Source organism: Heptranchias perlo, chromosome 20 (genome assembly GCF_035084215.1).
Source record: "Heptranchias perlo isolate sHepPer1 chromosome 20, sHepPer1.hap1, whole genome shotgun sequence".
NCBI classification, from domain to species: Eukaryota; Metazoa; Chordata; class Chondrichthyes; order Hexanchiformes; family Hexanchidae; genus Heptranchias; species Heptranchias perlo.
This window is the reverse complement of record NC_090344.1, coordinates 39,701,446-39,728,947: the sequence shown is the minus strand read 5'-3', so window position 1 is coordinate 39,728,947 and position 27,502 is coordinate 39,701,446. Positions and strand designations below refer to the sequence as shown.

At 46.9% G+C, this 27,502-nt stretch overlaps 1 protein-coding gene and 1 long non-coding RNA gene across 2 annotated transcripts in view; one reads left to right on the top strand and one right to left on the bottom strand.

The window, feature by feature from the left end:
- LOC137336129 (uncharacterized) overlaps positions 1-27,502 on the bottom strand; it is a 196,962-nt gene that overhangs the window by 12,982 nt on the left and 156,478 nt on the right. The window lies entirely within an intron of this gene.
- LOC137335552 (dual specificity protein phosphatase 26-like) lies at positions 1,877-25,744 on the top strand. The gene is given in 4 exon segments (XM_068000869.1): positions 1,877-2,001; positions 12,618-12,832; positions 25,544-25,620; positions 25,622-25,744. Coding segments are annotated over 4 exon segments (540 nt in total).

Genomic DNA, 27,502 nt, shown 5'->3' with positions numbered 1-27,502 from the left:
CCAATCGAATAGTCATTCCTTTTCAAACCCTTTTCAGGGTCTCTTAAAAAACTGACCATCGACATAGAATTGATTACAAAGCGTTCATTTTACAAATCATCTTATAACGTGTGGGACTCAAATGCTTTCTTCCACAAAGCTAATTCCTTCCCGCAGAAGTTAATGAGGTAAAATCTGTAGGCTATGTAGAGCATAAATAAGCCTGGCTCCAGCCATTTAAATGCTTAAAATAGTACTCAAGTAATTTTTTGGCAAGTCAGCTAAAAGCAAGCTTCCTTGTAACACACTGAAGCCCCTAGCTAGAGCTGAGCAAAATAATTAGAGGTACTGTAACTGCTTGCTTTGAGTTGGTATCTGTAACAATTGCAGCTAAGCAGTCTATCTAATTGTCAGCATGCTGTTAATCACATGTATATTCCAATTCTTTAATGAATATCAACACTTATGCAAGAGAGCAAGGCCTATAAACAGTCTGAAGCCTGCATGCCTTTATCTTATACATGGTAAGAATTTGGGGTTGTTCTCCTTAGAGCAGAGAAGGTTAAGGGGAGATTTGATAGAGGTGTTCAAAATCATGAAAGGTTTTGATAGAGTAAATAAGGAGATACTGTTTCCAGTGGCAGAAGGGCTGGTAACCAGAGGACACAGATTTCAGGTGATTGGCAAAAGAGCCAGAGGCGACTTGAGGAAAATAATTTTTATGCAGTGAATTGTTATGATCTGGAATGCACTGCCTCTGAAAGAGCGGTGGAAGCAGATTCAATAAATACTTTCAAAAGGGATTTGGATAAATACTTGCAAAAGGGATTTGGATAGATACTTGAAGTGGAAAAATTTGCAGGGCTATCAGGAAAGAGAAAGGGGAGTGGGACTAATTGGATAGCTCTTTCAAAGAGCCAGCACAGACATTCGACAAACAAAATTACAAACGTGCTCCCTCTTAGATGATTTAAATATGGGTTGCACACTTTGCCACCCACTTCTTATTCGTACTAAATCCCGTTCACCAATCACCCCTGCCCTTCCTGACTTCCACTGACTCTCCGTGCCCCACTGCTCATTAATTTCAAACTTTTTCCACCAGTTTCCTATTCATTCCCTCTCCCCACCTTACCTCTGCAACCTCCTCCAGCCCTGCTTCCCAGCTAGCAGCCTCCGCCCTTTAGACTCGATTTGATGAGCCCTTTTCCTGCTCCAGTCTTCAGTTATCGTGGCCCTGCACTCTAGCAGCCACTTAATTCACCCTCCACCTTGCCTCTTCCCTCCCCACCTTCAACAGCCTTCTTAAAGCCTACCCCTTCATCACTCCTTCAGTCACTTCCTCTAACTCCATTCCCATCTCCTGCTCTGTGTCCATTATTCCCCCTTCCCCTTTTGTAAAGTGCCTTGGGGCCTTATGCTGCTTTAAGGGTGCTGCAGAAGTAAAAGTTTTTCATTCTGTAAATCTGTTTTAGTTATTGTATTATGACGGTTGTAGTTCATTGATAATTCATATGTAGCATGATATAACCACATACGTTTAAGCTAATACATACAGTGCAAGTTTTTATACATTAATATAACATTTCTGTTTCAGTATTACTGAACACTGAATGTTCTTAACTTTTAAAATAACATTTCTATTTCTTGGTGTTTCGTATTAAATGTGAAGAAATGTATGAAACCAATGACATTTATTTTCTGAATAAAGCCAAATACTGTAGTCCCAGTTAAAAACAAATTCCTACAAAATAGCTTTATGCAGTCCTTAAAAGTTCAAAGGTTCAAAAGTTCACATGCAAGGAAAGAGTGTAGTCACTGCACTATTTTTGACAGGTTCATGTGATCAGCTGAAGAAATGGCATATGGCGGTAGGTAGTCCAAATCCAGAAGTCACATGGAATTCAAAGAAACGTCGCTTGTACTCAGTGTGCACGAGTTGGAAAGTTTACTTTTCACTGGTAAAACAGCCTGCAATCACGCAGACGAAGTTTAGCCTGTACGGCTGTACCTGGGAGATCACTAAGTACCCATTGGGTATTTAATGTGGGTTTGTGCAGTTCATTTTCAACTTGACACCAGTCTTGGGAAGAGAGTGGAAAAGAGATTAGTGCTGGATGCCACCAGAGTTTATATTTAGTAAGAGCCTGAAGGGTCTCCTGCTGAGCTGTCCCTGCCTGTTTGTCTGTTATTCTCCCAATGTAATGAAAAACAGACCTTCATCAACAAGCTGTAGGAATGTCTTGTCTTTTTAGTTGAATTTTAACAACCCATTTCCAAAAACCATGGAAGGCGTGATCAATAAGTAGAGATGAGGTGGCACGAGGCAGAAGATTGTCGGAGGAGGGAAAGACTAGAGGGCTAATGAGTTCCGCAGTTTTGAAATCCTGGGAAAGTATGAGTCAGAGTGGCAGATTAGAGGGGTAATTTTACAAGTTTGTGTTGCAAGGAGCAAGGAGCAGCATCTATCAGAAGTTCGGGTAGGCGCTGCTCACTATTTTCCCCACTTTTAATAGATAGGGTTGGATGATGAGTAGAGGAGGTCATTGGCATAAAGAAGGGGCAGAATGGGGGAGAGGACAGAGATCTGGAGGACCGGGAGAAAGAGAAAAGGGTCAGAAGCTGAGTCATCAATGAGGGCAATTTTGAGAGGAAACTAGATATTCATGAACACAACTTACGGAATGAATTCAATTAAGATCATTATGCATTAACTAAATGGCGAGGCCTGTCCGTCACCAGGTGGGGGAAACGGACTTAAAACAAAGCCTCCCTACAAATTCCAAGGTACTTAATTTCGAAACTAACAAGAGCTAAGAAGAAACACCATCAAGTCAGGAGACATACACCAGCACCTGGAATTTCCATGGGGGTTCTCCCAATCTCCCGCCGTAACATAGGAACATAGGAACAGGAGTAGGCCATTCAGCCCCTCGTGCCTGCTCCGCCATTTGATAAGATCATGGCTGATCTGTGATCTAGCTCCATATACCTGCCTTTGGCCCATATCCCTTAATACCTTTGGTTGCCAAAAAGCTATCTATCTCACATTTAAATTTAGCAATTGAGCTAGTATCAATTGCCGTTTGCGGAAGAGAGTTCCAAACTTCTACCACCCTTTGTGTGTAGAAATGTTTTCTAATCTCACTCCTGAAAGGTCTGGCTCTAATTTTTAGACTGTGCCCTCTACTCCTAGAATCCCCAACCAGCGGAAATATTTTCTCTCTATCCACCCTATCCATTCCCCTTAATATCTTATAAACTTCGATCAGATCACCCCTCAACCTTCTAAACTCCAGAGAATACAACCCCAATTTGTGTAATCTCTCCTCGTAACTTAATCCTTGAAGTACGGGTATCATTCTAGTCAACCTACGCTGCACTCCCTCCAAGGCCAATATGTCCTTCCGAAGGTGCGGTGCCCAGAACTGCTCACAGTACTCCAGGTACGGTCTAACCAGGTAACTTCGGCAGAAGAACGGCAGAAACCCTGGAGAAACAGCGTAAATGGCCATTCGTGCAGGACAGCCCCTGTGGAAATTGTACCTTCAGGTTAATCAGCACCTGAAAGAGGTTGAGGTTCGAGTGTTGTTCTGACACAGTACTCTGACTGTGGTCTTAATGAAGAGATACTCTCCCCATCCCACTTCACAGAGGCACTCCACCTCCAATCCACCATTGAAGCAGATACTCTTCTCCCTCTGCCCCCAGTTCAAGTTGGCACCCTTCGTTCCTCTCCCTCCAATTCACATTGGCACAGTCCTGACTCAATGGTTCTGACCCAGAACATTAACCTGCCTTTTCTGATATTGGAGGATCTGCTGTGTATTTCCAGCAATTTCTTCTTTTTGTATCAGCTGAATATTGTTCAATTTGTGATGCAGTACGGCCACGAGTTGCAAGATCAAACAGCAACTTCTGAGATTCCTTTTGAGACGCTGTTAGTTTAACCAGCATTCAGTGTCCCTTTATTGTCTACCACTTGGCCTGCCTACTGCGGTGGGCCTGTATTTGGCTGTTTTTATTGCAGTGGAGAACAACCATTCATAGGATGAAACACATTTTTTTAAATTCATTCTCGGGATGTGGGCGTCACTGGCATTTATTGTCCATCCCTAGATGCCCGAAGAGGATGGTGGGCTTTCTTCTTGATACAACTGAGTGGCTTGCTAGACCACTTCAGAGGGCAGTCAAGAGTCAACCACGTTGGTGTGGGACTGGAGTCACATATAGGCCAGACCGGGTAAGGACGGCAGGTTTCCTTCCCTAAAGGACATGAGTGAACCAGTTGGGTTTTTCTGACAATCCAACAGCTTCATGGTCGTTTTTATTTACTAAAACTAGTTTTTTTATTCACAGATTTTTTTCAAACCGGCTTCAAATTCTCAAACTACCATGGTAGGATTTGAACTCACGTTCTCTGAATTATTAGTCCAGTAACATAACTACTACACTACCGTACCCGATGCAGTTTGAGACTGTTATGCATTATGCACAGAAAGTCAGGTCTTGATTAACTGTTCTTCAAACACAAACCCTTACACTCCATGCTGCAACATTTTGTTTCAATTCCCCATTTTCTCCCCTCCTCTCCTGATGGCCCGAATTGCACTTCATTGGCTGCAAGGTGCTTTGGGATGTCCTGAGGTCGTGAAAGGTGCTACATAAATGCAAGCTTTTCTCTTTCTTTCTTTCTAAATGTTGCTGGGAAGCAGTTCGATAGCCCGAGGCAGCTGTCCAATATCTCTCATCTATGTGGGCCTCGACAGCGAGCATCAGTAGGTTATTTGTCCATAGAGGAGCATCAAAGTCAAACCTGATCCTTTCCTCACCCACGTCCACCAAATACACTGGACAGCAAATCAATGTTTTAAGTGCTTACGTTCCAAACACAACTCAGAACTTTTAATAAAAATAAATACTCTTTCGAACAGGAATTTGAAAATTACTATTTTTAATGATGCTTGAAACCCATTACCAGCACTTTGTTCAATTCAATCATTTTTACCTATCAAATAATGTAGCCTTGAGCAAGAGTTCCAGCAACCGAAGGTGAAATTCAACCCAAGCTAGCTCACTCAGCCTGTCCTCGCCATGGGAAATTCTCCCAGCACACCGTGACTTGAGACTAGGTGGCACAAGCCAGGGATAAGCACATTCACCAACAGCTGGCAGATTCCGAGGAAATCCATTTATAATCCCAAGTGAAAAGCAACAGGATTTAATTTTTAGAAAAGATTAGAAATTCATGCATTCTATTTCAGTAACTAAAGGGTAACATTTGCAAGATGGTGTTAACTCGAATGAGATGTGAAGTTTACCAAATTCATTACTTAGTATAAAAGCACTTAAGATTTAGCAGACCAAGTACCTAGACTAATAGTGTAATGGGCGCATATAGCTCAACAACAGATTCTGTCAGCAATAATATCACCTGACATGGTCTTAAAACATGCACTTTACAAACTGCCACTCAAACCAGGGATTAAATATTAATTGCAGGAAAGAGGCACAATTTCCACTTGACTTGCATTGTAATTCTTCAATGTCAGGGATGTGTGTGTGTGTGTGTTGGGGGGAGGGGTGTGTGAGCGTGGGGGCCGTGTGTGTGTGTGTGTGTGTGTGTGCGCGCGGAAAAGACTGGCTCAAGTCATGAATTCCACAACCAGCCAACAGAATTACACTTTATAGTGTATAGGAAATTAAGATCACGGTTTTGGGGGTTGAAAGTAGGAAGGTCATTTCGTGGATGGTATTTTCACTCATCGACGTTCCTTAGTCTTTCTTTCCTTTTAATCTGGAATTTCCAGTGCTGGTCATCATTCATAGGCTCCCAGAGTCCTGCTCACCTCTCTCAGGCTCCTGTTCCCCGCTCAGATTCGCATTGCCCTTTTAGACTCCCAGAGACACATTCCCCTCTCTTAGATCTCCAGTCCCCCAACCCCCTCTCTCTTTCTCCCAGCCTCTTTCTCCCCATCTGTGAATACCAGTGATCGTATGTGGAATATTGATAGCCAAGTTCCGCACCCATGAGGACGGCCTCAACCGGGATCTTGGGTTCATGTCACGCTACACGTAACCCCACCAGCGAATAAAAGTTATCTGTCTTTAATTCAACAGGTCTGTCTTTCTCTTCCTTTTGGATGTTTCTCCCTCTCTCTCTCTGTTTTGTGTTCTGGCCGTTTGTATATTCGGTGGTCCTGTAGGTAACACCTCTCTGTCTGAACACTTTGATTGCCTTGACAACGGGCAGTTGGAAAGATTATCTGTAATCACCAGGTATTGTTCTCTGACTATAAATGCGAAACGTTCAAGGATTTCCTGACATTCACCTGACGAAGGAGGAAGCCTCCGAAAGCTTGTGATTTTCAAATAAAATTGTTGGACTATAACCTGGTGTTGTAAGATTGTTTACGTATGTGGAATAGCCAGAAGACACTGGAATCAAATTTCCCGCCCTCTGGGAAGGTGCACTTCCCAAAATAATGGCCCATTTCGTTGTTGTAATTTCTATTAATTTTATGTAACCTCTGTGATCCAGGGTGGAGAGGGAGACAGTGCCCCTGTGTGAGGGGGTACAGTGCAACTATAAACTGGGTGGGGGGGGTGGTGCGGCGGTGGATATTGGAGGGGGAAGATGGTCTTTGTGAACTTGGGGAGGAAGTTAAAGGAAAAGGTACTGGTACGGCTGGGGTACCAAATGAGTACTTTGCATCTGTCTTTACCAAGGAAAAAGATACTGCCAAAGTCACAGTAAAAGAGGAGGTAGTTGAGATACTGGATGGGCTAAAAATTGATGAAGAGGAGGTACTAGAAAGGCTGGCTGTACTTCAAGTAGACAAGTCACCAGGTCCAGATGGGATGCATCCTTGGTTGCTGAGGGAAGTAAGGATGGAAATTGCAGAGGTGCTGGCCATAATCTTCCAATCCTCCTTAGATATGGGGGTGGTGCCAGAGGACTGGAGAATTACAAATGTTACACCCTTGTTCAAAAAAGTCCAGCAACTATAGGCCAGTCAGTTTAACCTCGGTGGTGGGGAAGCTTTTAGAATCGTTAATCCGGGACAAAATTAACAGTCACTTGGACAAGTGTGGAATAATTAAGGAAAGCCAGCACAGATTTATTAAAGGCAAATCATGTTCAACTAACTTGATCTAGTTTTTTGATGAGGTAACAGAGAGGGTTGATGAGGGCAATGCGGTTGATGTTGTGAATATGGACTTCCAAAAGGCGTTTGATAAAGTGCTACATAATAGGCTTGTCAGCAAAGTTGTAGCCAATGGAATAAAAGGGGTAGTGGCAGCATGGATACGAAATTGGCAAAGTGACAGGAAATAGAGAGTAGCGGTGAAGGGTTGTTTATCGGACTGGAAGAAGGTATACAGTGGTGTTCCCAAGGGATCGGTACCAGGACCACTGCTTTTCTTGGTATATATTAATGACTTGGACTTGGGTGGACAGGGCACAATTTCAAAATTTGCAGATGACACAAAACTTGGAAGTCTAGTAAACAGTGAGGAGGATAGTGATAGACTTCAAGAGGACATAAACAGGCTGGTGGAATGGGCAGACACATGGCAGATAAAATTTAACGCAGAGACGTGCGAGGTGATAATTTTTAGTAGGAAGAACGAGGAGAGGCAATATAAACTGAAGGGTACAATTCTAAAGAGGGTGCAGGAAAAGAGAGATCTGGGGGTATATGTGCACAGGTCTTTGAAGGTGGCAGGGCAGGTTGAGAAAGTGGTTAAAAAAGCATACAGGATCCTGGGCTTTATAAATAGAGGCAAAGAGTACAAAAGCAAGGAAGTTATGATGAACCTTTCTAAAACACTGGTTCAGCCACAACTGGAGTATTGTGTCCAATTAAAGAGGGTGCAGAAAAGATTTACTAGAATGGTTCCAGGGATGAGGGACTTCAGTTACATGGATAGACTGGAGAATCTGGGGTTGTTCTCTTTAGGGCAGAGAAGGTTGAGAGGAGATTTGATGGATGTGCTCAAAATCATGTGGGGTATAGACAGAGTAGATAGAGAGAAACTGTTCCCATTGGCGGAAGGGTCAAGAACCAGACAACACAGATTTAAGGTGACTGGCAAAAGAACCAAAGGTGACATGAGGAAAAACTTTTTCACGCAGCGAGTGGTTATGGTCTGGAATGCACTGCCTGAAAGACTGGCGGAGGCAGATTCAATCACGGCTTTCAAAAGGGAAGTGTATAAGCACTTGAAGGCAAAAAATTTGCAGGGCTAAGGGAAAAGGGCGGGGGAGTGGGACAAGCTGGATTGCTCTTGCAGAAAGCTGGCACGGGCTCGATGGGCCGAATGGCCTCCTTCTGTGCTGTAACGATTCTATGAGAGTGGCATTGTGACTTGAGGTGACAAGAAGAGAGTCTGTGAATTGGGTGGGAGATGGAGGAGGACAGTGCCTCTGTGAATGTGAAAGAGTGTGGGTTGGTGTTGCTTTTGGAGAAATGATTGTTGGGTTTGTTGAAATCCTAAATGTCACAAATGTTCTTGTAATAATCAATTATGAAGTCGAAAGACTATTTAAAATTAACCAGAATGCAACATTTGGAAGGAGTGTGCATAATTCTAAATTTGTTGCCGACAGCCCTGACTGAAATGATCCCATCATTAATCAACTGGGTTCAAATCCTTTATTTGCTATGAGGCACTTTTTACAAAAAACACAAAATTAATTAAACTTTTTTTTTGTCAGCAATAAATTATCGGCTGCAACTGGGAGAAAGTAGCCTTAAAATATAATCAAAAAATAATTTATTCCTAAATGGCAGGGGGTAGTTTTCAATAAAAATTAAGCAATAGATTAAAGAACAAATTACTCTCCATGCTTGCCGGAAAATGATGTAAAATGCACCAAATTAATTGCTAGACTGCCTCTCCCCAACCGCCTGCCCCCACCCCAAGAAAATAAACTGTGTCTTCAACGTTTGTAGCCCCTTATATATGCCATGGCTTAAATTCATGGCAGTTTCTGAGCTATCAGGTATCAGCCTTGGCTCAGTGGGTAGCACTCCCACGTCTGAGTCAGAAGATTGTGGGTTCGAGCCTCACATGAGGGACTTGAGCACATGATGCAGGTTGGCACTTCAGTGCAGTACTGAGGGAGAGCTGCTCTGTCGTAGGCCTGCTATAGAGAGGTTGCATTATCATCCCAGACTCATAGAATTTTGCAGCACGGAAGGAAGCCATTCGGCCCATCACGGCCATGCTGGCTTTCTGGAAGAGCTCACCACTTAGTCCCGTTCCCCTGCCCTTTCCCCATTCCCTTTTAAATTTTTCTTTTTCAAATATTTATCCACTTCCTATTTAAAAGCTGTTATGGATTCTGCTTGCACCACTGTTTCTGGTAGGTCATTCATGTCCTGACAACCCTCTGTGTAAAAAAAAAATTCTCCTGACCTCTCCCTTCATCCTTTTGGTGAGGATCTTAAATTTATGTTCTTTAGTGACAGACTCACTGACCAATGGGAAGAGTTTTTTTCCAATATACCTCATCAAAACCCTTCATAATTTTGAACACCTCAGTAAGATCTCCTCTTAACTTTCTTCCTTTGTTCTTATTTCGTCATAGCCTCCATCAAAGGCAACTTACATTTGACATTTCATCTAAACATTTGGACGTGGCTTTCACATCTGGAGTATTGTGTTCAGTTTTGGTCTCCTTATCTGAGGAAGGATGTCCTTGCCATGGAGGGAGTGCAACGAAGGTTTACCAGACTGATTCCTGGGATGGCAGGACTGACGTATGAGGAGAGATTGGGTCGACTAGGCCGATATTCACTAGAGTTTAGAAGAATGAGAGGTGATCTCATCGAAACATATAAAATTCTAACAGGACTAGACAGACTAGATGCAGGGAGGATATTCCCGATGGCTGGGGAGTCCAGAACCAGGGGTCACAGTCTCAGGATACGGGGTATGCCATTTAGAACCGAGATGAGGAGAAATTTCTTCACTCAGAGGATGGTGAACCTGTGGAATTGTCTACCACAGAAGGCAGTGGAGGCCAAGCCATTAGATGTATTCAAGAAGGAGATTGATATATTTCTTCATGCAAAAGGGATCAAGGGATATGGGGAAAAAGCGGGAACAGGGTACTGAGTTAGACGATCAGCCATGATCATTTTGAATGGCGGAGCAGGCCCAAATGGCCTACTCTTGCTCCTATTTTCCATGTTTCTACGTTTCTATGTTTCTACGACTGGACAAAGAATTAGGAAACTGATGCCCCCTTTTACATTACAGTACGATCACGGATGGGGAGCAGGATTGTCCATGGACCATATCCCAGCATGGAATCAATGCCTGCAGGATGGGAGGAGAGAAAATTGTTGAAGGCTGGAATTTTTGATTTCTATGATTCTTTAGACCAGTTCTGCCTTCCTTCAATTTTCTTCTCCACTTCTGTGGAGGCACTGGAGTACAGCTGCAGTGCTGCTGGCTGTCCTCCAGTATCTTTCATCGGTGAGCCTTGACTGTGTCTCCACCGGCTGTTTGGACAGGGGCAGGCACTGCAGCCAAGTCCATTCCTATCCTCTGCTGACGCCTACACACACCCTTTGCAGCAGAAGTCGATGGGCAGCGATCAGGATCGGGAACCCTGCCTGATTATTTTTTCCCCTCCTTCCTAAGCCTATTGCTGAGGTCAATTGTAGCAACCCAGCCACCGTCCCAGAGGAGACCAGATAACTCATTACAAAGTGGGGTCTTCATGTGCTGTGCAGCTCAGTTTCTCACTGGATAGTGTGTTTAGCACAATTGAGCTGTGGGGGGGGAAGCTGTCTTTCACAATTTTAAATTGGGGAGTTACTGTACAAGCATTCTGTCAAGACAAAAGAAACTGACTTCACAGTCCACAAATGGTTAGCATGCTGTATTGATGTATTTCACGCAACACTGTGCACACTCTTTCCTGCGCTGGTATACATTTCACTGGGGCAGTTTGGCAAGCAATCCGAATTATATGAAACCACCGAGTCATCCTAAAAGCAGGAGTCTCATTGTTTCAGAATATTTACGAGTAAAAAATACAACTACTATTTAATTTGTGCTGAAATGGGTCAATGAGTAAATGCTCTACCCTCAATGTTACTGAGGGATACAGATGAGGAAGGGCCCAGGTTCGCTCCCTGGCTTGTGATGAGCTAACTGATCTCAGCCAAGGCACGAGTCGGGGCCACTACAATTGGCCTCAGCACACCTGGCTTAGGTTTAAGGGACAATCAGCCAGGGCTCCTACTACTGGAAAGTACATGTGTGGAGTCAGGATCAGGCTTGAGCATGGTGTTTTCCCAAGGTATAACAGCCTGCCAATACTCACTGTCTAGACTCACAACTTGGCTGAGCTTGCCGAGGGCAGTCACTGCCCATAGAACTGTACTCCAGCAACAATTCGGCAGCTTCATGAAAACCGGGCAAAGAAGGACCTCCCCATTAGCTTTTTGTGGTACCATTTGGACATATATATGTGGTTTTACAGATAACATGATGCACCGAACCGGTTTCGGTCGCTTGAGGGGGTCGGAGATGAATTTTCCAGTGTACCTTTTCCCTTATTGGCCCTGGGTTTTTCTAGGTTTTTTTTGCCTCTCCCAGGGGATTACATGGCTGGGGCTGGGGCTGGGGGGTGGGGGGGGGAGGCAGGGGGCAGGGGTGAGGAGGTAGGAAATGTCTAATCATGATGTTCCAGCCATCATGAATGTGGGGCAGGCTTGATGGACCAGCTGGTCTTTTCCTGCCCGTCATTTCCTTATGTTCATCACTGCCTGATGATGACATGGTTAAGATGAAGCACTTGGGGAATGAGACATCTCAGGCACCGAGCTGCGTTCTACCCTCCAATGACGACGCGCAACGTGGCTCTAACACACTGCAGTAGCAATCCCTGAGCAAATCCCTCTTACTGTTAAGTCATCTGCAAAACAGATTACCAAGACCAAAGCTAGTGTAGGGGTTATGGCACTGGACCAGCAACGCACAGGTCACAAGTTCAAACTCCACCATGGCAAATTGTGAAATTAAATTCAATGAACCTGGAAATTTGCAACAGGAAAAAAAATGACCACGAAAGCTTGTTGTAAAAACACAACTGGCTGACTCTTAAGTGCCCTTAGGGAAACCAGGGATGGGTAAGCAATGCTGCTTTGGTAAGCAGTTTTGCACACATCCCAAGAACAAATAAAAAGAAAATTAGTGAGCTGACAATTGGACACCTCATTTGGAAAACCAAAACCTTCACACAATGAACGGTGTGAAGGGAAGACTGACTGAAGCCCCAATCCAGGTTTGATTATCCACAGGCTGTTCTGAGGCCTCCCTTATTGCACTTCAGAGGCGATTAATGAGGTGAACTGAAAGATAAAGGCTGTACAGTCACCTTAGAACGTCTGGAGTGCACCAGTTAGAAGAAACTACAAATGAAACAGCACGCTTCTAACATAAATTAATGCTGTAGAAATTAATTAGAAAGCAGCACTGTGCGTGGGCTGAACTTGCTCTCCGGTGGAGCCATCAATGTGCGATATTTCAGCACTGCTCCTCTGAGCTGTTAATTCAACTTCAAGTTCCATTTTGGGGAATTATAATTAAAATGTGCATTATCTGTGTTTCAGGGATATAGCCTCTGACAAAAGTGAGCTGGTGAGGTTAGGGATTACCTACGTAGTGAAGGCTTCGCGCAGCAAGTGGAGGGGAGGAGTGGAGTATTACCGAGGGATGGATATTGCCGACTATGGGGTCGAAGTGCACGATTCACCCGCGGTTGACAAGAACGTCCACTTTAACCCTGCGGCCGACTTTATTCACCAGGCGCTCAGAGACACTGGAGGTATGGCCTAATAAGGGGGCCTGCTTTTTTGCAGGAATGTTATACTGCACATTCTGGGTCAAGGCGCACCATTTAGTCCAGTGGTTATGGTCCAGGACCAGCAAGCCTGAGGTTATAAGTTCCAATCGCACAGTGGCAAGTTGCGAAATTGGAATTCAACAAGCTTGGCAGTTTGTGGCTGGCACCAGGGAAAATGACCATGAAAGCTGCCAATTTGTCATAAAAACCCAACTGGTTGACCAGTGTCCTTCTGAGAAGGGAACCTGCCACCCCTAATCTGGTGTGACTAGTCCCACACTTAGATGTACAATGTGAAAACAATTGCTTCAAGGAGAAAAGCTGTCACCACCTTCTCAGGTGGCAACTAGGGATGGGCAGCAAATGTGGCCTTGCCAGCGTCACCCAAAAATTGGGCATTGCGCCAATACAAAACTCTGGTGCCAAGGCACCCAAATGGAACTTAGATGCCGACTTTTAGACCACAGCCAGAAGCGAGCGTCACATCACTTCCGATTCACACAGCTGCAGCACGATTTCTAAGTGAGCTCTATTTCATTTCCACCAAACATCATTCAAGTTTTAAAATGGGATTTACGCACATGCTCAGTGCTTTCATGTTCCCTGGCTGGACGGCGAGGCTCAGCGGACAGTATACTGCTCCGGCGGGGGAGAAAGAACCTTGCAGTTTTGGCCCTTTTAAGTCAGATCTGCCAGCTCTCAGCAGGTACCATAGAATCAGAAAATCATAGAGATCTGCAGCACAGAAGGAGGCCATTCGGCCCATCATTTCTGTACCGGCCAAAAAAAGAATTATCCAGCCTAATCCCACTTTACAGCTCTTGGTCTGTTGCCTTATAGGTTACAGCACTTCAAGTGCACATCCAAGTACTTTTTAAATGCAATGAGGGTTTCTGTCTCTATCACCGTTTCCGGCAGTAGGCTCCAGACCTCCAGCACCCTCTGGGTGAAAAAAAATTCTCCTCAGCTCCCCTCTAATCCTTCTACCAATTACTTTAAATCTATACCCCCTGCTTATTGACCTCTCTGCTAAGGGAAATGGGTCCTTCCCATCCACTCTATCTAGGCCCCTCATAATTTTATACACCTCAACGAAATCTCCCCTCAGCCTCTTCTGTTCCAAAGAAAACAACCCCAGACTGAAAAATGATTGAGGGGGGTGGGGGATGGAACTTTCAACTTAGGCCCAAAACGGGCTTGAAGACTGCGATGCGCTAACGGTGGCCGCTCCAGGTCACAGTCGGGAGGCCTGAACCAATTTCGGCTTTGGGCCTCACTTGAGTATTACACGGTCAAAGGGGCGCATTAAGGAGGAGAGAGAGGTGAAAAGGCGGAGAGGTTTAGGGAAGGAATTCCAGAGCTTAGGGACTAGGCAGCTGAAGGCACGGCCGCCAACGGTGGAGCGAAGGAAGTGGGGGATGGACAAGAAGCCAAAGTTGGAGGAACGCAAAGTTCATGGAAGTAAAGGGAGAAAAAAACAGGTAGTTTTTTAAATAGACAACAAGCAAATCTGTTAAACCAGCAGGAGGCCCATAAACCAAAGCACCAGCAGGAGGCCCATAAACCCACAGCACAAGCAGAAGGCCCATAAACCCACAGCACCAGCAGGAGACCCATAAATCCACAGCACCAGCAGGAGGCCCATAAACCCACAGCACCAGCAGGAGGCCCATAAACCCACAGCACCAGCAGAAGGCCCATAAACCCACAGAACCAGCAGGAGACCCATAAATCCACAGCACCAGCAGGAGACCCATAAACCCACAGCACCAGCAGGAGACCCATAAACCCACAGCACCAGCAGGAGACCCATAAAGCCACAGCACCAGCAGGAGACCCATAAACCCACAGCACCAGCAGAAGGCCCATAAAGCCACAGCACCAGCAGGAGGCCCATAAACCCACAGCACCAGCAGGAGGCCCATAAACCAACAGCACCAGCAGAAGGCCCATAAACCCACAGCACCAGCAGAAGGCCCATTAACCCACAGCACCAGCAGGAGACCCATAAACCCACAGCACCAGCAGGAGACCCATAAACCCACAGCACCAGTAGGCAGTCCATAAACCCACAGCACAGCAGGCAGTCCATAAACCCACAGCGCAGCAGGAGACCCATAAACCCACAGCACCAGCAGGAGACCCATAAATCCACAGCACCAGCAGGAGACCCATAAACCCACAGTACCAGCAGGCAGTCCATAAACCCACAGCACCAGCAGGAGGCCCATAAACCCACAGCACCAGCAGGAGACCCATAAATCCACAGCACCAGCAGGAGACCCATAAACCCACAGCACCAGCAGGAGACCCATAAACCCACAGCACCAGCAGGAGACCCATAAAGCCACAGCACCAGCAGGAGACCCATAAACCCACAGCACCAGCAGAAGGCCCATAAAGCCACAGCACCAGCAGGAGGCCCATAAAGCCACAGCACCAGCAGGAGGCCCATAAACCCACAGCACCAGCAGGAGGCCCATAAACCCACAGCACCAGCAGAAGGCCCATAAAGCCACAGCACCAGCAGAAGGCCCATTAACCCACAGCACCAGCAGGAGACCCATAAACCCACAGCACCAGCAGGAGACCCATAAACCCACAGCACCAGCAGGAGACCCATAAACCCACAGCACCAGTAGGCAGTCCATAAACCCACAGCACAGCAGGCAGTCCATAAACCCACAGCGCAGCAGGAGACCCATAAACCCACAGCACCAGCAGGAGACCCATAAATCCACAGCACCAGCAGGAGACCCATAAACCCACAGTACCAGCAGGCAGTCCATAAACCCACAGCACCAGCAGGAGGCCCATAAACCCACAGCACCAGCAGGAGACCCATAAATCCACAGCACCAGCAGGAGACCCATAAACCCACAGCACCAGCAGGAGACCCATAAACCCACAGCACCAGCAGGAGACCCATAAAGCCACAGCACCAGCAGGAGACCCATAAACCCACAGCACCAGCAGAAGGCCCATAAAGCCACAGCACCAGCAGGAGGCCCATAAAGCCACAGCACCAGCAGGAGACCCATAAACCCACAGCACCAGCAGGAGACCCATAAATCCACAGCACCAGCAGGAGACCCATAAACCCACAGCACCAGGAGGAGGCCCATAAACCCACAGCACCAGCAGGAGGCCCATAAACCCACAGCACCAGCAGAAGGCCCATAAACCCACAGCACCAGCAGGAGACCCATAAACCCACAGTACCAGCAGGCAGTCCACAATCCCACAGCACCAGCAGGCAGTCCATAAACCCACAGCACCAGCAGGAGACCCGTAAACCCACAGCATCAGCAGGAGACCCATAAACCCACAGCACCAGCAGGCAGTCTATAAACCCACAGCACCAGCAGGAGGCCCATAAACCCACAGCACCAGCAGGAGACCCATAAACCCACAGCACCAGGAGGAGGCCCATTAACCCACAGCACCAGCAGGAGACCCATAAACCCACAGCATCAGCAGGAGACCCATAAACCCACAGCACCAGCAGGCAGTCCATAAACCCACAGCACCAGGAGGAGGCCCATAAACCCACAGCACCAGCAGGAGGCCCATAAACCCACAGCACCAGCAGGAGGCCCATAAACCCACAGCACCAGCAGGAGGCCCATAAACCCACAGCACCAGGAGACCCATAAACCCACAGCACCAGCAGGAGACCCATAAACCCACAGTACCAGCAGGCAGTCCATAATCCCACAGCACCAGTAGGCAGTCCATAAACCCACAGCACAGCAGGCAGTCCATAAACCCACAGCGCAGCAGGAGACCCATAAACCCACAGCACCAGCAGGAGACCCATAAATCCACAGCAACAGCAGGAGACCCATAAACCCACAGTACCAGCAGGCAGTCCATAAACCCACAGCACCAGCAGGAGGCCCATAAACCCACAGCACCAGCAGGAGACCCATAAATCCACAGCACCAGCAGGAGACCCATAAACCCACAGCACCAGCAGGAGACCCATAAACCCACAGCACCAGCAGGAGACCCATAAAGCCACAGCACCAGCAGGAGACCCATAAACCCACAGCACCAGCAGAAGGCCCATAAAGCCACAGCACCAGCAGGAGGCCCATAAACCCACAGCACCAGCAGGAGGCCCATAAACCCACAGCACCAGCAGAAGGCCCATAAAGCCACAGCACCAGCAGAAGGCCCATTAACCCACAGCACCAGCAGGAGACCCATAAACCCACAGCACCAGCAGGAGACCCATAAACCCACAGCACCAGTAGGCAGTCCATAAACCCACAGCACAGCAGGCAGTCCATAAACCCACAGCGCAGCAGGAGACCCATAAACCCACAGCACCAGCAGGAGACCCATAAATCCACAGCACCAGCAGGAGACCCATAAACCCACAGTACCAGCAGGCAGTCCATAAACCCACAGCACCAGCAGGAGGCCCATAAACCCACAGCACCAGCAGGAGACCCATAAATCCACAGCACCAGCAGGAGACCCATAAACCCACAGCACCAGCAGGAGACCCATAAACCCACAGCACCAGCAGGAGACCCATAAAGCCACAGCACCAGCAGGAGACCCATAAACCCACAGCACCAGCAGAAGGCCCATAAAGCCACAGCACCAGCAGGAGGCCCATAAAGCCACAGCACCAGCAGGAGACCCATAAACCCACAGCACCAGCAGGAGACCCATAAATCCACAGCACCAGCAGGAGACCCATAAACCCACAGCACCAGGAGGAGGCCCATAAACCCACAGCACCAGCAGGAGGCCCATAAACCCACAGCACCAGCAGAAGGCCCATAAACCCACAGCACCAGCAGGAGACCCATAAACCCACAGTACCAGCAGGCAGTCCACAATCCCACAGCACCAGCAGGCAGTCCATAAACCCACAGCACCAGCAGGAGACCCGTAAACCCACAGCATCAGCAGGAGACCCATAAACCCACAGCACCAGCAGGCAGTCTATAAACCCACAGCACCAGCAGGAGGCCCATAAACCCACAGCACCAGCAGGAGACCCATAAACCCACAGCACCAGGAGGAGGCCCATTAACCCACAGCACCAGCAGGAGACCCATAAACCCACAGCATCAGCAGGAGACCCATAAACCCACAGCACCAGCAGGCAGTCCATAAACCCACAGCACCAGGAGGAGGCCCATAAACCCACAGCACCAGCAGGAGGCCCATAAACCCACAGCACCAGCAGGAGGCCCATAAACCCACAGCACCAGCAGGAGGCCCATAAACCCACAGCACCAGCAGGAGACCCATAAACCCACAGCACCAGCAGGAGACCCATAAACCCACAGTACCAGCAGGCAGTCCATAATCCCACAGCACCAGCAGGCAGTCCATAAACCCACAGCACAGCAGGCAGTCCATAAACCCACAGCGCAGCAGGAGACCCATAAACCCACAGCACCAGCAGGAGACCCATAAATCCACAGCAACAGCAGGAGACCCATAAACCCATAGCACCAGGTGGAGGCCCATAAACCCACAGCACCAGCAGGAGGCCCATAAACCCACAGCACCAGCAGGAGACCCATAAACCCACAGCACCAGCAGGAGACCCATAAACCCACAGTACCAGCAGGCAGTCCATAATCCCACAGCACCGGCAGGCAGTCCATAAACCCACAGCACCAGCAGAAGACCCATAAACCCACAGCACCAGCAGGAGACCCATAAACCCACAGCACCAGCAGACAGTCCATAAACCCATAGCACCAGCAGAAGGTCCATAAACCCACAGCACCAGCAGGAGACCCATAAAGCCACAGCACCAGCAGGCAGTCCATAAACCCACAGCACCAGCAGGAGACCCATGAACCCATAGCACCAGCAGGAGACCCATAAACCCACAGCACTAGCAGGAGACCCATAAACCCACAGCACCAGCAGAAGGCCCATAAACCCACAGCACCAGCAGGAGACCCATAAACCCACAGCACCAGCAGAAGGCCCATAGACCCACAGCACCAGCAGGAGGCCCATAAACCCACAGCACCAGCAGAAGGCCCATAAACCCATAGCACCAGCAGGAGACCCATAACTCCACAGCACCAGCAGGCAGTCCATAAACCCACAGCACCAGCAGGAGGCCCATAAACCCACAGCACCAGCAGACAGTCCATAAACCTAAAGCACCAGCAGAAGGCCCATAAACCCACAGCACCAGCAGGAGGCCCATAAACCCACAGCACCAGCAGGCAGTCTATAAACCCACAGCACCAGCAGGAGGCCCATAAACCCACAGCACCAGCAGGCAGTCTATAAACCCACAGCACCAGAAGGCCCATAAACCCACAGCATCAGCAGGAGACCCATAAACCCACAGCACCAGCAGGAGACCCATAAACCCACAGCACCAGCAGGAGGCCCATAAACCCACAGCACCAGCAGACAGTCCATAAACCCACAGCATCAGCAGACAGTCCATAAACCCACAGCATCAGCAGAAGACCCATAAACCCACAGCACCAGCAAGGGACTCATAAACCCACAGCACCAGCAGGAGACTCATAAACCCACAGCATCAGCAGGAGACCCATAAACCCACAGCACCAGCAGGAGGCCCATAAATCTAGGGCCCCGGGTAGGAGGCCCATAAACCCAGGGCCCCAGTAGGAGGCCCATAAACCCAGGGCCCCAGTAGGAGGCCCATAAACCCAGGACCCAAGCAGGAGGCCTATAAACCCAGGGCCCCAACAGGAGGCCCATAAACCCAGGGCCCCAATAGGAGGCCCATAAACCCAGGGCCCCAGTAGGAGGCCCATAAACCCAGGGCCCCAGCAGGAGGTCTATAAACCCAGGGCCCCAGCCCATAAACCCATGGCCCCAACAGGAGGCCCATAAACCCAGGGCCCCAATAGGAGGTCCATAAACCCAGGGCCCCAGCAGGAGGTCTATAAACCCAGGGCCCCAGCCCATAAACCCATGGCCCCAGCAGGAGGCCCATAAATCCATGTTATCATCAGACAAGCAATCAGGTTAGATAATAAAATATTGGACTGGAATATTTCAATGGGCGGATACTGGACACCGAAGTGTGTGCTTTTCTCATGGTGGAAACTGCGACAAAGATGATGCAGTCTATAAACCAAAAGAAATCGGCAGAATACTTGGAACAGAAAATACTTCCCTGCAGAATTTCCTTCCTTTTTAAGTTAAATATACCTGCACAGGACCTGCAGTAGGAAAGCAGTGATGGAGATGCCGCTGACAGGAGAAAGCGATTGCAGCAGAAAATCAATCACGTTTCAAGATTCAGATGACAATAAATCGCTCTATTTTCACTCTCACTGATCTATTGATCAAGGAGTTGAGATGCTATAATCAGCGGGAGCACTGTCGCAATCCAAGATCTTCATCGTAATGACTCACAGGTTATAAATATTTGTGTCCCTCTTAAATAATCTGACACGTTGCCATGTACAGCAGCAGGTGTCACGACTGACAAACAACATGGATACTTCATCCAACTAATGCAGAATGATGTCCTTAATATGGAAGGCTGAGATGGATAGATTTTTGGACTCTAGGGGAATCAAGGGATATGGGGATCAGACAGGAACGTGGAGTTGAGAACGAAGATCAGCCATGATCTTATTGAATGGCGGAGCATGGCGTATGGCCTACTGCTGCTCCTAGTTCTTATGTTCTTAATTGATGTAGGAACAGGAGTCGGCCACTCAGCCCGTTGAGTCTCCTCCTCCATTGCGTTATCCATGGCAACCGTTCACCTCTTTAATTCTAATCTCACTCTTCCCTCATATCCTTGCTCCTCAGAGCACCTATCCCCACTTTTAAACACCCCAACTAATTCTGCATCGCTGCTCTTCTGGGGCAGTGCATTTCACATCCTCCCTTTGCGTGGAGAGCCGTTTCTTGAATTTACTTTTTAACTGGCTTAGCTCTATTCATTCAAAATGAGCAGAATCTCACTTTAATGGATTACCGCTTCACGCAGTTTAGAGAGAATGGCACTGTGAGAATATAAACCCCATTCAACAGATGCCCTTGTACAACTCACTCACATGTCACTAGATTGTACTCACCGACTAAAGTTACTTTAATACTGTCACGGTGAAAACATTCTTGAATCACGCAAAAAAAGGGGAGCGGTTGACAGTTTTTGTGACAGGGATTTTATTTTGCAGGATTTGAGTCAGGCATTTGGAATCAGTGCAGCTGCCCATTGATAGTTTCTCGGGTGTAATGTGTCAACGTGTCCAGTAGGTGGCAATGCTGCCTCCTGCTCCTTCAAGTCGCACAAACAACAGGCAAGGTGACAAAGTGAAGCAGGACACTTAATTGGGCAGGATACTCTGAAGAGGAGCCTGTTATTAACACTTGGTGCTCCAAACATAAAGGAAAGGCTTCAGGCAATCATGGTGGTAATATCATAACCAATCTGTGGGTGGTGGCGGGGGTGGGGGGGCGTTGGGGAGAAGGTTCGTCAGTGCTTGGGGTGGTTCAGGACTCCAGAAGGACCATTTTCAAAGCCGGTGATTTAGGGTTTATAGACGGAATAACGGAATGTGATCTCAAAAGCAGCAAAAATCCCAGAATCCAATCATACAAACAGAATTTGACTTAGTCACCGTAAAACTGACTGTTTAATTCGGGTGCAGAAATGCGCTGATGTTTATGTTGTGTCAACGGTACCATCACGACACCGGTTGATAAACGGTGTTAGAAAGCTGCACTCGCAACTTCCCAATGGCAACAAATTACTAGGTTAAGGGCGCTATGTAAATGCAAGTTGTTGTTGAAGATAGGGCTTACTCGAGGATTGATCTCACAAGGTCATCAACAATCCTTATTTTTAACAACAGCAAATACACAGTGCACAGATCATCCTCTGTCCCCCTGGTTAAAACTGAATTACAGCTGGGTGGCAACAGTAAGTTCAGAAAGAGCAGTTAGGATGTACATCTTTAATGCAGAGGACTCCCCTGTTATATTAAATATTTATACATTTTTAAAGGCTATAAATCTGCAAAACTTTTCCCTCAGGAGAGGAGATGAGGGAAATGGGAAACGATTGCTTAACACTGCTGTCTAGCCAGTTCAACTCTGCCCAGAAGCTCGTGCCTGCTTATACACTGGAGGAGTGCAGCTGATTACAGAGGTGCGGCTCTCCCTCTATCGGAAGCACTCCGTAGAGTTAACAGGCCCAGGTTCCAGGAAAAGACAGCATCGCAGAGCCAGGAAAACATGGGTCAGTGATCCTGCCATCTTCAAGTCAATTGAACGCAAGCAGGCAGTCCTGAGCGTTCGATTTCTGGGTCTCTGTCTCAACAGCAGAGCCCAGTGTCCAGACAGAGACCAGCTCCGCACTCCGAGAGAAAAGGTGGGAGAGCTCTGCCTGAGGGTCACTCTCCTGAAATCGAATGCCGTGTTGAGTGCAAAGTAAAAATGCCATCTGACAGGGAGGCAGCAACTCTTGCCGTTAACATTAACAACCTTGAAAAATCTTGGGTGAATCTTTAATTATTCTTTAACTCTCCTATCTTCAATACAGTTAATAACCAACAAAGGTCTCCTCAACAATGGGCACTTGGTTTCACAATGTCCCTCTGTACAATTCACCAGCCAGACTGATTTATAGCTGGTACTGAACTATGGTGTTCAGAGAAAGGAATCTGAAATGATAATCGGATGTCAGATAGTGCTGGGGCTGGCAATGTGACTCTCTGTAGTTCCTCAATACAAACGTTTCAGTATACAACTCAACACAATTCTATCAGCTCAGCTTTCGAAATAGAGCAAATATTAGGCAGAGGAGCCTGGAGTGGCACGCACAACACAGAGATACTGGAGTGGAATGGTCTGAAAATCTATCTTATTACACATATATAAAAAGTCTTGCATCTCATGCAATTCCATCACACCCCAGGTTTCATAGATGCAAAAACAATCTTTTTTTTAAAAAAGCCATTCATTTCATGATGGGCTCCTCTGACCCGCAGCCTGAAATTTACAAGTAGTTACAATTCCCCCGATTGACCTCAGGAGCTTACAAGCTGCTACAATCACCTGAGTCGCCTATTTGGACAACTTCCCTCCAGGAAGTATTTGAGCAAGGGACAGGTTAACAGCTAAACATCGCATCCTTACTCCAGACCCCAGACTAGCCATGAACAATACCATGGCAGTGCCATTAGTTATAAATAAGTGTATATAACATACCTGAAAATTCGATTTGAACAATTTGGATTATTCATAAATTCTGCACTCATTAGTTTTAGTGTCAGCTTGGCTAAGTTGGTAGCACTGTCCGATTTGAATCAGGGGGTTTGAGTTGCACTCCAGGACTCGAGCATGTAAAAGATCCCATTGCAGTGTTCAAAGAAAAGCAGGGAATTTTTCCTAATGTCCTGGCCAACATTCATCCCTCAACCAACACCACCAAATACTGTTAATTGGTCATTCTGCTGCTTGTAAATGAATGACCCTGTGATCTTGTTGAACACAAACTGACTCTCATGTTTGCCAACACAGCAAAGAGTGACTGGACTTCATTCATAATGAACCACTTTGAGGTGTCGCGAGGATGTGATAAAGCACTATATAAATGCATTTTTTTTCTCTTTCCTATCAAGTTAAGCTGGGGATTAGAATATTTTCCAATTCCAGGCACCCAATGCCAGCATCAAGAAGTTACAGCACAGTTGGACATGGAATAAATCTCTTGCCACTCTAATGTGTGACTCAGACCCAACCTCCGAAGGCCACCCCAATGACACCAGTATCGAATTTTTCCATTTCCCTCTTTGAATGAAATTGCAACATTTAGCCCCAAACTGGGAGCAGCTTTTTTTTGCTGTGCTGTTTGGGACTCATTGCAGCCAAGAGACAGACAGAACTTTCACCCCTTCAGACTAGACGAGGTCCTAGAGGACTGCGTCATTTTGCAACCCACTCGACCACTCAGTCCACCTGGTTTATTCTTTTAAAATCAGAATTTGGTCTACTTTGGAAAGGTATGGATTTTGAAATCCTTGTCCCTTTAAGGACAAAAAGTCCTCTGCAAACACACACAATGGATTCTAGGACCCATTTGCCATTTACCTGGTCAACTGGCAGCAACCACAAAAAAGTAGTTTCTTTTTCAGAACAGTGGTCTGCCTCCATGTCTTGTGGATGTGTATCTGCCTTCTTATGGGAGAATTAAGGGTCCAGTCCCAAGTCATGCTAGCTCCCTATGGTCTCACCGGCCTAAACTTAAATACACCTAAATCTGATCAGGCTCAGCTGGGATGTCCTCATGACTGAACAGCTTCTGAGCACTCACCGTTTAGGCTCACCATCATATTCTAGAATGAGGCAGCACCTTTAGGAGAGAGTGGGAAAGAGTTTACGCATTTTCACACTCGTGCACACGACTTTCCCTTGGACCGTGCACTGAAATAAAGGCGGCTGTCACTACTGTTCAAATCACACCATTCAATAAAACCTCCCAATTCAACCAGGAGAGCTGCCCACCTTTTGCCGTGATAGACAATGATACCTTGCTGGGGAAAAGAAAGCAATAACAGAACTCTAAGGAGCCTAATAAATAATACCTGGATTTGAGTGTATTACACAGAATAACTTTGGAGTCTGTTCCAAGATAGTGTAACAAAAACTTGCATTTATATTGTGTCTTTAACATAACTAACATCCCAAGGTGCTTCACAGAGGCTTAATCAGTCAAAAACGGATGTCGTGCCAAAGGAGATATTGGGAGGGGTGAGCACAAGCTTGGTCAAAGGAAGGTCTTAAAGGAGGGCAGGTGGAGGGATTTAGGGAAGGAATTCCAGAGGGTGGGGCATTGACGATTGAAGTCACAGCTGCCAAGAGTGGGGCCAAGGAAGGGAGGGATGCACAAGAGGCCAAAATCGGAAAAACTCAAAGTTCTGCGTGGCGGGGGGAGAAGGCCGGCGGAAGTTGTAGGGCCGTTGGAAGTTACAGAGATATGGAGGGGAAAGGCCATCAAGGGATTTAAACACAAGAATGAGAATTTTAAAATGAAGGTGCATGGGGATCAGGAGCCAATGTAGGTCAGGAAGGACAGCAGTGATGGGTGAGCAGGACATGATGCGGGATAGAATACAAGGAGCAGAGTTTTGGAATGGATGGAGGATGGAAGGCCTGACAGGAGAGTATTAAAATTGTCGAGTCTGATCGTGACAAAAGCATGAATGAGGGTTTCAACAGCAGATGGGCTGAGGCAAGGACAGAGATGGGTGATGTCACGGAGCTGGAAGTAGGACGGTCTTTGTGATGGAGAGGATATGGCTAATAAGGACAAGGGCAGCAGGCACATGGGAACAACACCACCTGCACGTTCCCCTCCAAGTCACACACCATCCCGACTTGGAAATATATCGCCGTTCTTTCATCGTCGCTGGGTCAAAATCCTGGAACTCTCTACCTAACAGCACTGTGGGAGAACCATCACCACACGGTCTGCAGCGGTTCAAGAAGGCGGCTCACCACCACCTTCTGAAGGACAATTAGGGATGGGCAATAAATGCTGGCCTCGCCAGCGACGCCCACATCCCATGAACAAATAAAAAAAAATACATCATGAGGTCCAGGTGGCCCAACTCATCCCCTCAGTGCATTGTAACACTCTGCAAGCTGTGTCATTACAATGTTTTGTACAGACTAACACCAGTTAACACCTTCCGTTCACAGCAAAACTCCTGGTGCACTGCGCAGTTGGAATAAGCAGGTCAGCGACCATGGTTCTGGGCCACCTGATGATCCAACAGCAACATGACATTAGTGGAAGCCATAAGGACAGTGAAGGACCATCAGGGCATCGACCCAGACAATGGGTTTCTAAAGCAACTGCTGTGTCCGGACAGCTCCCTGAAGTTGAAACAAAGAATTTGAAATTTTAGTATCCGTCGCCAGAGAAATCAGTTTTCCAAACAAGAATGGACAGTGTCCTGGTGTCCCAAACTACACCAACTTAATCGGAAATCAAACCTGCACAGTGATATCTTAAAACGCTGGCAACACTTAGAAGTCATTTTGCTCTTTGTGAGAAACTTCAAACGCTTTCAACCAAACTGCAAGCAGACACACCAACTAACCAAAGGTGCAACCACGTGTAAAGAGGTAGCTGGGGACATCAGGGACATTTCTGGGCTCTGTAGGGGGAACATCACTTATGTCCAAAAAAATTCGGGAAGAGGGTCAGGAAATTTCTTCCCCAGCGGTTTTGCATCTGTCTTCACAGTAGAAGACACAAAAAGCATACCAAAAATAGTGGGGAACCAAGGGGTAAATGAGAGTGAGGAACTTAAAACAATTAATATCACTAGAGAAAAAGTACTGGACAAACTAATGGGACTAAAAGCTGACAAATCCCCTGGACCGGATGGCCTACATCCGAGGGTTCTAAAAGAGGCGGCTGCAGAGACAGTGGATGCATTGGTTATGATCTTCGAAAATTCTCTAGATTCTAGAATGGTCCAAGAGGACTGGAAGGTAGCAAATGTTACCCCGCTATTCAAGAAGAGAGGGAGAGAGAAAACAGGGAACGACAGGCCAGTTAGTGTGACATCGGTCGTTTGGAAAATGCTGGAATCCATTATTAAGGACGTGGTAACAGGGCACTTAGAAAATCATAATATGATTAGGCAGAGTCAACATGGTTTTATGAAAGGGAAATCGTGTTTGACAAATTTATTCGAGTTTTTTGAGGGTGTAACAAGCAGGGTAGATAAAGGGGAACCAGTGGATGTAGTATATTTGGATTTTCAAAAGGCATTCGATAAGGTGCCACATAAAAGGTTGTTACACTAGGTAAGGGCTCATGGGGTTGGGTGTAATATATTAGCATGAATAGAGGATTGGTTAAAGGACAGAAAACAGAGAGTAGGGATAAATGAGTCATTCTCAGGTTGGCAGGCTGTAACTAGTGGGGTGCCGCAAGGATTGGTGCTTGGGCCTCAGCTATTTACAATCTATATTAATGACTTAGAATAAGGGACCGAGTGTAATGTATCCAAGTTTGCTGACAATACAAAGCTGGGTAAAGTAAGTTGTGAGGAGGACACAAAGAGTCTGCAAAGGGATATAGACAGATTAAGTGAGTGGGCATGAAGGTGGGAGATGGAGTATAATGTGGGGAAATGTGAGGTTGTCCACTTTGGAAGGAAGAATAGAAAAGCAGAATATTTTTTAAATGGTGAGAAACTGTTAAATGTTGGTGTTCAGAGAGACTTGGGTGTCCTCGTACAAGAAACACAAAAAGTTAGTATGCAGGTACAGCAGGCAATTAGGAAAGCAAATGGCACGTTGGCCTTTATTGCAAGGGGGTTGCAGAACAACAGTAGGGAAGTCTTACTACAGTTGTACAGGGTTTTAGTGAGACCTCACCTGGAGTACTGCGTACAATTTTGGTCTCCTTATCTAAGAAAGGATATACTTGCCTTGGAGGCAGTACAACAAAGGTTCACGAGATTAATTCCTGGGATGAGAGGGTTGTCCTATGAAGAGAGGTTGAGTAGAATGGGCCTATTCTCTCTGGAGTTTAGAAGAATAAGAGGTGATCTCATTGAAACGTATAAGATTATGAGGGGGCTTGACAGGGTAGATGCTGAGAGATTGTTTCCCCTGGCTAGAGAGTCTAGAACTCGGGGG